General features: G+C 47.6%; 1 protein-coding gene across 6 annotated transcripts in view; it reads left to right on the forward strand.

Annotated features, from left to right (window-relative positions):
• The first annotated feature begins 4039 nt into the window (after positions 1-4039).
• The window catches only part of LOC110498761 (trinucleotide repeat-containing gene 6B protein), a 40605-nt gene continuing 30964 nt past the window's right edge, over positions 4040-13680 (forward strand). For all 6 annotated transcript variants that reach the window (XM_036955978.2, XM_090211915.1, XM_090211916.1 and 3 more), the window contains exons 1-7: positions 4040-4554; positions 6096-6183; positions 6626-6647; positions 8649-9005; positions 9209-12214; positions 12417-12587; positions 13432-13631. In XM_036955978.2, coding sequence (XP_036811873.2) covers positions 6127-6183; positions 6626-6647; positions 8649-9005; positions 9209-12214; positions 12417-12587; positions 13432-13631 — 3813 coding nt within the window. In that variant the 5' untranslated portion in view covers positions 4040-4554; positions 6096-6126. The remainder of the gene's footprint in view (positions 4555-6095; positions 6184-6625; positions 6648-8648; positions 9006-9208; positions 12215-12416; positions 12588-13431; positions 13632-13680) is intronic.

A 13680-nucleotide genomic window follows, 5' to 3' on the forward strand; every position in this document is an offset into this window, starting at 1 on the left:
ATACCTCCATGTTTCCAGAGGAAGAAAAGGAGGAATAGGATTTATGAAAGTAGGACAACGTCATGTAGTATCTCTTATGAATTCCTTCACATTTGGACATACACCCTAAACCACCAAGTGGGTCACAATAGAAGAGGATGTGTACCGATATGTGGTTGCGTGTGTATTACTACTGTTCCCCTACCCCCCTCTCCCGGAACATCACACCCAAACTATAAGAATGTAACCCAGCCTAATCTGCCCCCTCACTGGGTCGTACCCGTTGCCCTGCCCTTTCTCACTCCAGCGTTAGTCCTAAATGGTAACCTATTCCTTTTATAGTGCAGTACTTCTGACCAGGGCCCAAACGGATCTGGTCAAAAATACTGCTCTATATAGAGGATAGGGTGTTATTTGTGATGCACTCCAGTCCCCTGTCTAAGGACCTCCAGAAGCCTGTTGATCCAGACGCGCAGCGGAATTGGCATTTCCTGTGGGCGGGGCCAGAGAGGCAGAGACATTCCTGGGCCAGGCACCTCCACTTCCTGTCTCTGTTCACACCCCGCAGAAAGACGCGTTTCCTGCCTCTCCCTCAACGCTCAATGACGCTCTGCAGAATCAGTATAGAAGACAGCTCAGACTGGCTGTAGGTGTAAAGCCTGCTCTAATCAACTGTATTAGGGTGAAAGGAAGTATTCATGATGGAGTGTTTCTAAAGTATCAGGGAGATATTAGATATCCACCCCATACAGCACTGTAATTGTAAAGCCTGCTTCAGAGTTACAGGGCAAGAGGCACTTATATGTTAGCCATTGCCTTCACTGCTCAGGACTTCATTGGTCTTGCCTTTCTCTGACTCAATCATTGCTATCCAGTAGCCTATATACTACTCTTTGTGGAAATGGTTTCACACTGTACATGATAGAGAAATGATGTCCATGGCATATCTCCCATGATGTATAGATGTACATCAAAACATACCTCCCATGCCAGTATGGTGTGTGATGGTGTGTCTCATGGGGGAGGTGTTATGTAATCTGGTGTGACTGTGCTGGACCTCCTGCTATGGGCAGCTGTCTGCACCAAAGGGTGGGTATGTATTCAACAGCTGGCCAGGGGGGGAGGGGGGGACAGAAGAGTACAGTAAGCCAGGGTCTCCCATTTCACATTTTATAATGATGAGAATGGAGAGAGGAAGGGTAGTGGGTGGGAGAGAAAGAAATTGTTAGATGAGGGTAGAATGACTATATCAAACATTAGGCACAGGATCCTATAACAGGTTTTAAAATATTTTTGCCCTGCTAGAGACTGACTGGATCCAAAAGGTCCCACATATAAAAGTTCCTATGCCTAAATAACGAGTATTTATCGCCTTAACCAGCACTCATGTTACAGTAAACAGAATGGTTCAATGGCTTATTGGTCTGGCATAGAGTGTATTTCTGTGTCCATAGCACCCTCTGCTGGTAAAGTTAGCTGTGAAGGAACAACTGACTATTTGAATGATGTAGCATTAAGATTTCCCTTCACTGGAACTAAGGGGCCTCTTTACAGTTGGCACTATGCATTGGAGCAGGTAGCGTTCTCCTGGCATCTGCCAAACCCAGATTTGTCCCTCTGACTGCCAGATGGTGAAACGTGATTCACTGTTTACACTGTTCCAGAGTCCAATGGTGGCGAGCTCCAGCCGATGCTTGGCATTGCACATGGTGATCTTAGGCTTGTGTATGGCTGCTCGGCTCGCAACAAACAGTTATTGTGCTGACAGTGCTTCCAGAAGCAGTTTGGAACTCAGTAGTGAGTGTTGCAAACTAGGACAGGCACATTTTTACGTGCTATGCGCTTCAGCACTCGGCAGTCCAGTTCTGTGAGCTTGTGTGGTCTACCACTTTGCGGCTGAGCAGTTGTTGCTCCTAAACTTTCCACTTCATAATAACAGCACTTACAGTTGAACGGGGCAGCTCTAGCAGGACAGAGTCTTGACGAACTGAATTGTTGGAAAGGTGGCATCCAATGACAGTGCTTTGTTGAAAGTCACTAAGCTTTTCACTAAGGGCCATTCTACTGCCAATGTCTGTCCTTGATGTTATCGTCACAAATAATCCGGATAGGTATCAGTCTGGTGTTTTCTGTAATTACCTTAGTGATCACTGTTTTACAGCTTGTGTTCGTAATGGCTGCTCAGTGAAACAACCTGTCCTGATTTGTCATAGACGCTTGCTAAAAAACTTGAATGAGCAAGCCTTCCTTCATGACCTGGCCTCTGTAAATTGGTATAGAATCAGCTTGATCCCCTCTGTCGAAGAAGCTTGGACCATCTTTTTAAAATATTTTCAGTGGTATAATAGACCCCATAAAGACGAGGAAAAAAACAGGTTCAGCCCGTTTCGACAGTCATCTTGCAGAGTTACTCCAACTCAAGAATTCCATTTGGCGAAAGGCTCGGCACACACATACTCAGGCTGACTGGCTCTCGTTCAGGCAAATGAGAAATAAGTGCACTCAGGCTATCTGGAAGGCCAAAGTTAGTTACTTTAAGGAACAGTTCTCTCTCTGTGGGTCTAACCCCAAAAAGTTCTGGAAAATGGTTAAAGACCTGGAGAATCAACCCTCTTCCTCACAGCTACCCATGTCCCATGATGTGGTTGTTACTGACAAGGAGCACATGGCTGAGCTCTATAATCACAATTTCATTAAGTCAGGATTCCTATTTGACTCAGCCATGCCTCATTGCCCATCCAACATTTCCTTATCTCCCACCCCTTCTAATGCAACTAGCCCTGGTGCTTCTCCCTCTTTTTCCCCTGCCCTGCTACAAAATTTCACAGAGTCTGAGGTGCTAAAGGAGCTCCTTAAATTTGACCCCCCAAAAACATCTGGGTCAGATGGTTTAGATCCTTTAAGGTTGCAGGCCCTATCATTGCTAAGCCTGTCTCTCCTCTCTGGGGTGGTTCCCATTGCTTGGAAGGCAGACACGCTGCATCCTTTATTTAATGGGGGAGATCAAGCTGATCCTAACTGTTACAGGCCAATTTCTATTTTGCCCTGTTTATCAAGTGTTGGAAAAACTTGTCAATAATCAATTGACTGGCTTTCTTGATGTCTATCGTATTCTCTATTCTCAGAGAATGTAATGTCCATTTCTCTACCATAAGCCACCTCTAACATCATTTTAGAGAATTCTGCAGTACGTCCAACCGGCCTCACAACCGCAGACCACGTGTAACCATGCAAGCCCAGGACCTCCAAATCTGGTTTCTTCACCTGCGGGATCGTCTGAGACCAGCCACCCAGGCAACTGATGAAACTGAAGAGTATTTCTGTCTGTAATAAAGACCCTTTGTGGGAAAAAAATAATTCTGATTGGCTAGGCCTGGCTCCCAAGTGGGTGGGTCTATGCCCTCCCAAGCCCAACCATGTTTGCACCCCTGCCCAGTCATATCAAATCCATATATTAAGGCCTAATTAATTATCTAAATTGACTGATTTCGTTAAATTAACTGTAATTCAGTCAAATCGTTTAAATTGTTGCATGTTGCTTTTATATTTTTGTTTTTCCCATGTTCCTGACTTTCCCTGGTCCTTCTTTCCTCTAGCCTGTCTTCTGTTGGTTCACCTGCTCAATCATTTTCTTTGTCCATCACTCCTTATTTCGTTTTCCTTGCTTCTCTCTTTCTTGATAGACCAAAAATAAGTTGAAGACAGCATCCAAGTAATTAAAGAAGACAATTGTACTTGTACATTTGAAATTAAGTTATAATCAGTTCAAATTGGAATTTCACCACTGTTGCAACCAAAATACTGTATCCCTGACAAGTTCAACAAAAAGGAACACAAACGCCTCGCAGACAGACAGCAAACGAGCGGATTATTTGGGGGAGAAAATGAGCAAGAAATTGCGCCACTCTCAGGGTTTAGTCAATACTGCAGCACAAAAAAGTAAATTTACAATCAATGCCTCTAAATAATATGGGAAGGGCGGGGGGCCTCAACGTTTCAATTAGAATACCAAATCCATGAAATTAAAACATTTTTATGGCAGACATTTTTTAAATACGACGTCATTACAAAGACAGCCCTTAACAGCACACAGTGTCCATACTTGATCAACCCATGACATTCATTAAAACTGGTATTTTATTTGACGAAGGAATTATTGTCTAACGGTAATGATGCTGTATGAAACTAACTCCACAGTTGTCTAATTGAAGGACAAAAATCTCCCTCACCCCCACCAGAGAGAGCTTGCTGCTGGCGAGACATTCGATTCATAGCTGCAAAATGGCCGACCGTCAACCAACTGACTTTCCAGCGCTTTAAAAACGAATTCTTCTGCACATTAGCTAGGTTTACATTATCATAGTACTTACTTAGAAATCAAGAGCACCAACAAGTATATTTCTTTGTTAGCCACATAACGTTACTTCATTATTCGTTTAGGGGCTGTTGATTTTCAAGTAGCCTCGAATGACAAAAAAAACCGAGGATTTCGCACTGAAGCACTTTAGCCACAGATGAAAGAGGAAATAATCTTAGCTTTAGTTAGCTAGCTCTATTTCATATGTGATTCCTGAGGTGAGTATATCTTCGTCACTATTTGTAAAGTTGTTGGTTAACTGCATGCATATTTTGCAATAATATGCATATTCCATAGATAAGAGGCTATTGCTAACAGTCTTGCAACGCAGCAATTTTCTGTCGACATCGGTGCTAAAATATGTCTAGCTAGCATGCTACAGAGTTGATGTCGTCGCGCGAGTGAGCCTCTGGAGGAGTTCTCTGGCGCTCACTTCAGTCACGAGCAGACCAATGTAGCAATATAAATCCGGAGTCTGGGTAGTAATCCTGCAGAAAATGCTGGCATACTTGTATTTAAAAAACAAAACAAATTTGGTGTTAGCTTGCTAGCTAGTTTAGCAACTAGTTACAGGGTGTGTAGTTGGTCGACACAGCAGATAGCTAATTTAGCTACATCTCTTTTACCTTGATAGCGTCGGTGCAAGATCTCGCGTACACTAAAATATGAAGATGTTGGTCCATTTACCGTTAGTCAGTGAACTACCTGTGTTGCGTGGATAGATAACGTTAGCTCCTCGGTTTCGTGATCTGAGCCTGTTGTCCTTGTGTGTCCATTTTTAGCCCCCCATAGTTTCAAACGATGGCTAACATCCATCGACATGAAGCGTTTTGGTTGTTAGCCACGGTTGCTGAATGGCCACCATCGGAAGGGTTTAGCATTAGCTAGTTACATTGTAATAATTGTTGCACCTTCATACTTGCAAAGGTAGCTAGCGAACTATGTTGCTTATTCCCATGCACGAAAGGTTACGTGCGTGCATGAAGGATAGCTGTTGCAGCTAACGTAACTAGGCTGACAGTAGTTACCCCGAGCTCCCGAAATCATGACAACTGTGGCTCATAGTGAGCCGCCATAGCCTCTAACGTTAACTATGCCACTGATAAATAAGGGCCAGATAGCTGCACATTCGCATCATGATCAGTTTTGTTGCCTTTACAGGTCATTTTCAGAGCATTGGGTTCGTGGCGATGTGTCACCTTGACTCTTATCAACAATGAGTGTGCTGGCTGTTCATGTATTTTTTGTGATGTAACGTTACATGCCCCGTTTTTTATTTGAATGCTTACTTATGGGTTCCTTAAGAGAAACATCAACCCGTTTAGTATATCTGGCCTTTTAGAAACAGTAACTGCATTTTAATAGGTGTGTCAAGGCAGCCATACTTCAGATCCCTTACAGTGCTGTCATGGCATAGGCTAGCTACTGTTAAGTCATAGTTTAAAAACAAGGCATTAGAAAGTGTGTCCCTGCTTTGTCAACAGGACTGGGCCTTTAGCATTCGAAGCTTAGAACAAGACCTAGACACTCCATCCTTTTACTGGCTAAATCACAAGGCTTGGAGGGGAGGATTAGCCAGAAATTTCCTGCAGGTGTATTATGTGGATAATTACCCTATGAACAGTGAACCTGCCAAGCAATCTTCTGAACCCTAGGCTTGTAAATCATTGTGGCTCAAGCCAGTATACAGATTGTTCTAAGGACAGTTGCACTGGTTTGCTGTTTATAATGTGTTTCTTCTATTTCCTCTCACCCCCAGAAAAGAGTATCAGGACAGGGAACAGTAGTTCATGGAAGACAAGAAAAGGAAGAAAGACGACAAAAGGAAAAGGGAAGCATCTCAGAAGGTAAAGATGTATTTCCACGCCAACATACAACTTTGCCCAGAAGGATGCTCAGTTTAACTTGTTGCAGTCTTATTGTTTTTCTTAGGACTTTTGTTTTGACACAATAGTATTCTGATGAACCAGATTATAGGCTACATGATATCACCAAGTTGCGATGACCTGGCCAGCTGGGGTATATTCAGTATTGCAAAGTTGTATACAATACACACAACACATCTCAATAAATGAAATGTAATAATAGATTGTTGATTAGTGTTGTTATGCCTGGCACTCTGTCCAGACCACAGTACTCCAACCAGCCAGTGCCACTGCCACACATTTGACTCTTTCATTGTCCTACTTTGATGTTCATACAGTTATGTTTGTCTTTCACTTGAATGTCTTTAACAAATTAATTAATATCTCCGTATTTGGCTTTTGATGTACTTTTGTCTTATTTCAGGTTGCAGAGCAAAAAAACAAAGGTGAGTGGTGTCTTTGTGTCCTCTGCTAGATTCACCTGGTTGCAATGTTCACAACGTCGCACCTGTTTCTCTGTCTGCTTATGGCGGTCTTGTCGTTCTCATCGCTAGCATTTTTTTGCGACACCTAATGAGGAACTTAGTACTGTTCCAGTATGCAGATTTTTCGTCACTGATCATTTGTATTAATCACGATTTCGCAAGTGCTTGCATCTTTGGCTCATGGACTTGCCCAAAACTGTCTTGAGTTTCTGTTCGGAGGGGTGGAGACTTTGCAAGAGACTTCGCTTGTCTCATTAGTACCTTTTCTAATATTTCTCCCACCAGAACTTAATCAAGCATCTGATGCAATTACGCATGATTTTGGTTCTGGGTGCCTGAGCTTTGTTTGTTTATGCGGTTGGCTTTGTGCTTTGTATCTCCAGTGACACACTATCCAGCAGATAAAGAGCACAGTTTCTTTCCCTCTTCCATCCTTCTCACAAGTAACTGAATATTGGAATATATTAAATCAAACCGTATTTGTCACCCTGTACACAACGGGTGTAGACCTTAGTCAAATGCTTACAACCTTAACCAACAACGCAGTTAAAAAAAAAAAGAAATAAAAGTAACAAATAATTAAAGAGCAGCAGCAAAATAACAATAGTGTGGCTATATACAAGGGGTACCGGTACAACACATTGGCTCTGTACCAGTATCCCCTGTACATATTAGGGAATGCATTTGGAAAATATTGACATGCATTTGAAAATACTCCTACAAATATTGCAGTACTCCATGCATTTTAACTCCGGTCTGATTTGCTCTTGGGTTATTTGAAATGTGTTTGGAATCCTTGTGCGATCCCAGGATATTTGGTAATACTGGCACTGAACACAAGGGGTGCTATTTTCGAACCCCAAAGGTTAGCAATGCTAACAAGTATATGTAAAATCCCATAGGGAATGCTAGCTAAATGCTCATGAACACATTGAAAACATTTTATGCAGTCTCTGACAAACAATTTGCAGGACAGACATCCCAGCTCTTAAAGTTATACAAGTAACGCAAAATTGCTACTCAGTTTGCTGTACGCACAAAGCAAATATTAGACCGTAAGACTCTAGATCCAGGAGGGGATTCTCTGCTGTTACCAAGACTCTTAATTTTGCAAGAAGCTAGCTAACTAGCCACTAAATGAGCAAACCAAATGTACAACTGCAGAGCAATTAGCACATTTTAGACAGTTAACTTAGTTATAAGATATCTAGCTGGCAAAGTTGTAATTTCCATACTGTAATTAGATTTCCTGACAAGTGCTGCACAACAGTCAACAGTCTCTCGTCGTTATGTGCTTAAAAACATATACCATGTGACTGGGGACTACCAGTAAGCTTCGAAATGAAAAATGTGAAGGGTGAAATGAACAACGCAATCTGCTTTATCTCCTAACTTAGGGCAGAAGTTGACTGCAGTTATTTACTTAAAAAGTAGCTACAGATATTCCGATAGATAAAGAACCTTAAATAGTTTCAACGGTCATCCCGTGGCTATTTCCAAATACCCCTGTTCATGGCCCAAACCAATTTCAAATAACCCAAGCCAATTATTTCAAAATACTTCAAATGAAAGTAGTATATTTGGCTATGTATTTGATGTATTTGAACCAGGTCTGGTCTATTGTTTAGATGCATGTGGCAATTTGACTCTATTTAACTTTATTTAACTAAGCAAGTCAGTTAAGAACAAATTCTTATTTTCAATGACGGCCTAGGAACAGTGGGTTAACTGCCTGTTCAGGGGCAAAATTACAGATTTTTACCTTGTCAGCTCGGGGGTTTGAACTTGCAACCTTCTGGTTACTAGTCCAACCACTAGGCTACCCTGCCGTACGATGATGGCTAGATAAAAGGTTTTATTATCCACTAGGAAATATTATTTTAATTTCATATCACCATTTTTATGCTGAATGTCCTCTATACTCCTTACTAACTTCTCTCTGTCTTCTCCTTCACCATGCAGTGCCAGAATTGACCAAGCCCTTGTCCACCCAGTCTCCTGCTGCCCCCAGCTCTGCTTCCCCCAGCCCTGGACCCACCCCCTCGGCATCCTCCTCCCCTGCCACCGCGGCTGCAGGCGGCACCCCCCCTCAGGGCGGGAACAATGCGAAGCGGCCGGCGGTGGCCAACGGACAGCCCCCCACAGCAGGCACCCAGGCCCCCCAGCGCTACATGCCCCGCGAAGTGCCCCCGCGATTCCGCTGCCAGCAAGACCACAAAGTGCTACTGAAGAGGGGCCAGCCGCCGCTGTCCTCCATGCTACTGGGTGGAGGGGGCGGAGGGGGAGACGGCCTCAACGCAACCATGGCTGCTGCCTCAGGTGGGTGTCTGGCACGAGTCGACATGGGGCATCATGCGAAGTTAGGCTCTGTTTGAATACTTTAGAAGTGCATCCCACTTTACTCGCTTTGTCTTGGTAGACCGTTTTGGGGAAAACTGTTTGTTCTCTCTTTGTCCAAGTCCATAAAAATTGAGCGGCAGTCAATGTGTGTGTCTCTCGTGTCTTTGTTGTTTCCCGTCCAGATTCCAGTCCAGGCTATGTGGGTCCAGCTGCACCCTCACTGCCCCTCACCTCATCATCCTCTTCATCATCAATCGCTGCTTCTTCTACTTCAAATTATGCAAATTCCACGTGGGGGACGGGCTCTGGCAGCCTGCCCTCCTCTCAGGGCAGGGAGAAGGTCATTGTGGACGGCTCGGACCTAGAGGAGTGGCCTAACATCGCCCCTGGCGACGGGAGTGGAGGAGGTGGAGCTTCAGGGCCAGGAAGCGGTAGTGAGTCGTCGGTGGAGGGCGGTGGTGGAATGCCGAACAGCTGTGCCTCATGGAAAGGTGGGGATCCTGGCAGTCCTTCACCCACTTCCTCGTTCTCAATGTCCAATGAATGTATGCTGTCCGGCAGTGTGGTGTGGGGGTCTGCTGCCTCACAGGGTCCTGTAGAAGGGAATGCAGCCCCAGGGACGTCATTGCCACCCATTCCCAAATCCTCCCCTCTGCCAGTGGGCCCTGATGGCTCGCTTGGTAGCAGTGGGGGGATCCCTGGTGCCAACTTCAACCCAAATGCCAACCCTTCTGCCTGGCCTGCCCTAGTGCAGCAGGATGGAGCTGGGGCAGCTTCCTCTGAAGGTGCCCCCCCCTCTTCCTTCCTCCAGAGCCAGGTTGGGTCTCTGTCTGCCAACAACCCTCCCCCGGCCCTGGGGAACCCACCTCTAGCTTTGAATCAATCCGCTCATCAGCACCAACTTCACCAAATGCAATCCAGAGAAAGAGAGCACCCGTCGGACGGGGGCTGGGGTGGAGCGGCGCTGGAGACCGGAGCAGGACCAAAAAATGCGGGGACAGGGGAGGGAGCCAATATAGACTGTGGGGGAGGAGGCAACGGGGGAGACAACCTCTCTGCTTCCCAAACCTCTTCCTCCTGGGGAGGCCAGCCTTTCCCCGCTGCTAACTCCAAAACGGGTGCCTCAAGGACTGATGGTTGGGAAGGCGGGGCTGCTGAGGGTGGTGGAGGCTCGCGGTGGGGGTACAACGCTCAGGGGGGTAATGGAGGGAAAGCCTGGGGCGCTGGAAGTGGGGGTAACACTCAGACCGCCGGGGTATCTCAGGGAGGGTGGGGAGGAGGAGGAGGAGAGCGAGGGTCTTCAGTTGGAGACTGGGGAGGTAATTCAGGTGGGATGGGTGGAAGTGGTGGAGTTGGCAATTCAGGAGGGAAGGCTGGTGGTGTCGGCGGCCGCAGCAGTAGCAGCAGCAGCAGCGGGGGCAGCATCGGCAACCCCCCTGCCGCCGCCTCTTCTCCCAAATCATCCACCACTACAACAAGAGCTTTGGACAATCAGAAGGGAGTTGGAGTGGGGGACGGAGGGACAGAGGGGGACACAGGGGAGTGGGGGGGGGGCCGGGGTGGAAGAGGTCATTCTTCATCCAGCGGTGGAGGAAACTCCAGAGGTGGCGGCAATCACAATCAACACCATGGGTATGGCCACCACCGGTATTCCCATCCCCCACCACCCAACCCTGAAGTGGCCTTACAGGCAATGCTCAGCCGCAATGACCTGGACCCGCGCGTCCTCTCCAACACGGGTTGGGGCCAGACCCAGATCAGACAGAACGTGGCCTGGGACCTAGAACCAGGAAAAGGAGGTTCTGGGTTGTCTGCTTCATCCAAAAACTCTCCACCTCCCATTGGTCCGTCTTCTCAGTACTCCACTGGCTCTGCTACAACTACTGATTCTCCTTCCCTTCTCGCTGGCTCAGCTCCAAACCTGAACTCCAACCCTTCCCTGGGGACCTCTGGTGGCTCTGGGGAGGGCTGGGAGAGTGGTGGTAACAGCAGCAGCGGTTGCAGCAACTCCCTACCCAACCGAGGACCACCTCACCCGGGATCCAACATGAGGAATGTTTCTGGTGTCACACAATCTGCGTCAATGACCACTGGAGCAGGTATGGGAGGAGGAGGAGGCCTTGGACCAGGCCAGGGGAAGCCTACAGGAGGCTGGGGTGGGCTAGGACCAGGGGAGAGCCAAGGAAAAGGATGGGGGAACGAAGGATCAGAGTGGGGTGGAGGGAGGGAACGTAGTAGTAGAGGAGGTGGTGGAGGAGGAGGCTGGGGAGATAATGGACAACAGGGTAACCAAGGTGGAGGAGGAGGTGGTGGCTGGGGAGGCAGCCAGGAGGAGAAGGGGACAGGAGGAGGATGGAAGGAGATGGGGAGGGATGGAGGAGGGTGTGGTGGACAGAGGGAGAGGGGTGGGGGGGACTGGGGAGAGCGAGAGGCCAAATCAAGCAGTGGAGGAGGAGCATGGGGAGAGGAAAGGAAAGGTGGGGGAGACTCAGAAGTCGGTACGTGGGGTAGCTGGGACGAGGGAGCCCCTAGGAGAGCCTGGGGGGCAGGAGGTACATGTGGAGGAGGGGCAGGTGTGGACATGGGGGGCAGCAAACCCCACCAGGGGCGTTGGGGTGGAGGGGGGGGTGGGAAAATGCACCCGTCACAGATGCCAAACAGCCAGACAGCCTCTGTGAAAGGCCCCATGGCACAAAAGCAGCAGCACCAATCACAGCCCCAGCAGCAGCCGCTACCGCAGCAAGCACTGGACCCAGGGGACATGCAAGGAGGAGAGGGCTGGGGGAGACCATCGGGCCCCCAGGCCCAAAACCAAAGCAGCTCAGGCTGGACGGCCGGACCCATCCCCAGCGGTCCTAACGGAGGAGAGGGGCCGCAGTCCAGCGGTTGGGAGGAACCTTCACCACAATTCATTAGCAGGAAGATGGACATTGACGATGGCACGTCGGCTTGGGGAGACCCCAGCCAGTTTAATAACAAGACTGTCAACCTGTGGGAGAAGAACGGCGTTCCCGCTGGTCAGCAGCTGCCAATGCACGGCCAGGGACCAGGACCACCGCCCCAACAGCAGCAGCCTGGGCCTCCAGCTCTACAGCAGCAACCTGGGCCTGGGAGGCAGCCCACTGGGATGGGAGGCAGGGACATCAACCCTGGCCATGGACCTGGACCTGGGAAAGCTCCAGGGATGGGTAAGAGACTAACTGTTAGGCTGATGTGCTGGACCGTTCACATAGATTTTTTAAATATAAGATTTAAGCCTATTACCTAATAGACATGCGGAGTGGAAGGCTTATAGAAATCAGTCTTTCCCATCAACCTATAGAGCACAGTACATAAATCACACCACTGTATCACTGATTGATACATCCCTACCTCTGCCCATGTGTGTAGCTCCATCGTCTGGCTGGGACGGTGGCTCTCCCTCAGACCCCCCGGTGGACAACGGCACTGCAGCCTGGGGGAAGCCCACTGAGACCCCCACCGGCTGGGGAGACCCTGGGGAGGAACCTGGGAAGAACACCTCTGGCTGGGGAAACCCCTCACCCAACCCCATCAAATCTGGTAAGGAAACTAACTACTGTAAAGCCTCAAAAAGACATGACGATGTCTGATTAGGTTCAGTGCATTCGGAAAGTATTCAAACCACTTTACCTTTTCTACATTTTGTTACATTACAGCCTTATTCTAAAATGTAGTATATTGATTTTTCCCTTCATCAATCTACACACAATACCCCATAATGTCAAAAAACGTTTTAAAAATATTTTTTTGCAAATTACAAATAAACTAATTTACACATTTTCATAGTATTCAGACCCTTTACTCAGTACTTTGTTGAAGCACCTTTGGCAGCGACTACAACCTCAACTTCTTGGGTATGACACTACAAGCTTGGCACACCTGTATTTGGGAAGTTTCTCCCATTGCTGCACAGCTATTTAGCAGGTTTTCATCAAGAATCTCTCATCTCCCTCTGCTCTGTTAATATTTCCCTCGATCCTGACGAGTCTCCCAGTCCCTGCCGCTGAAAAACATCCCCACAGCATGATGCTGCCACCACCATGCTTCACCGTAGGGATGTTGCCAGGTTTGCTCCAGACGGGATTCTTGGCATTCGGGCCAAAGAGTTCAATATTGGTTTCATCAGACCAGATAATCTTGTTTCTCATGGTCTGCGTCCTTGAAGTGCCCTTTGGCAAACTACAAGCGGACTGTCATGAAGTTAGTGCCATTCTGCCCACAGAGCAGTGACGAGTTCTAGTGAGCAGCGACCGTTTATGTCCATGGCCGTTATAATATTCTATTCACTCTGATCATGCTAAATTCTCAGAGTAAATCGTCAGTAGTCGTCATAACACACAGCATATTATTGGTGTAATAATGCTACTCATTGTTATTTCCATAGCAGGTTCAAAGTCTATGCAAGAAGGAGGCTGGGGTGAGGGAGACCAGGGCTCGGTGGCGGCCTCGCGTCACCCCAGCTGGGAGGAAGAGGAGGAGGGAGGAGCAGGGGTGTGGAACAGTGTTGGATCCCAGGGCAGCAGCTCGTCCTACAACAGTGGGGGCTGGGGCCAAGGTCACGGGGGCAAGAAGCCCAACAACAAGGTAGGACACCATCCACAATGGGTTAGGTTAGGTTTTCTATGGTGGTTGC

Source organism: Oncorhynchus mykiss, chromosome 20 (genome assembly GCF_057628025.1).
Source record: "Oncorhynchus mykiss isolate SJ-2025 chromosome 20, ASM5762802v1, whole genome shotgun sequence".
Taxonomy (NCBI): Eukaryota; Metazoa; Chordata; class Actinopteri; order Salmoniformes; family Salmonidae; genus Oncorhynchus; species Oncorhynchus mykiss.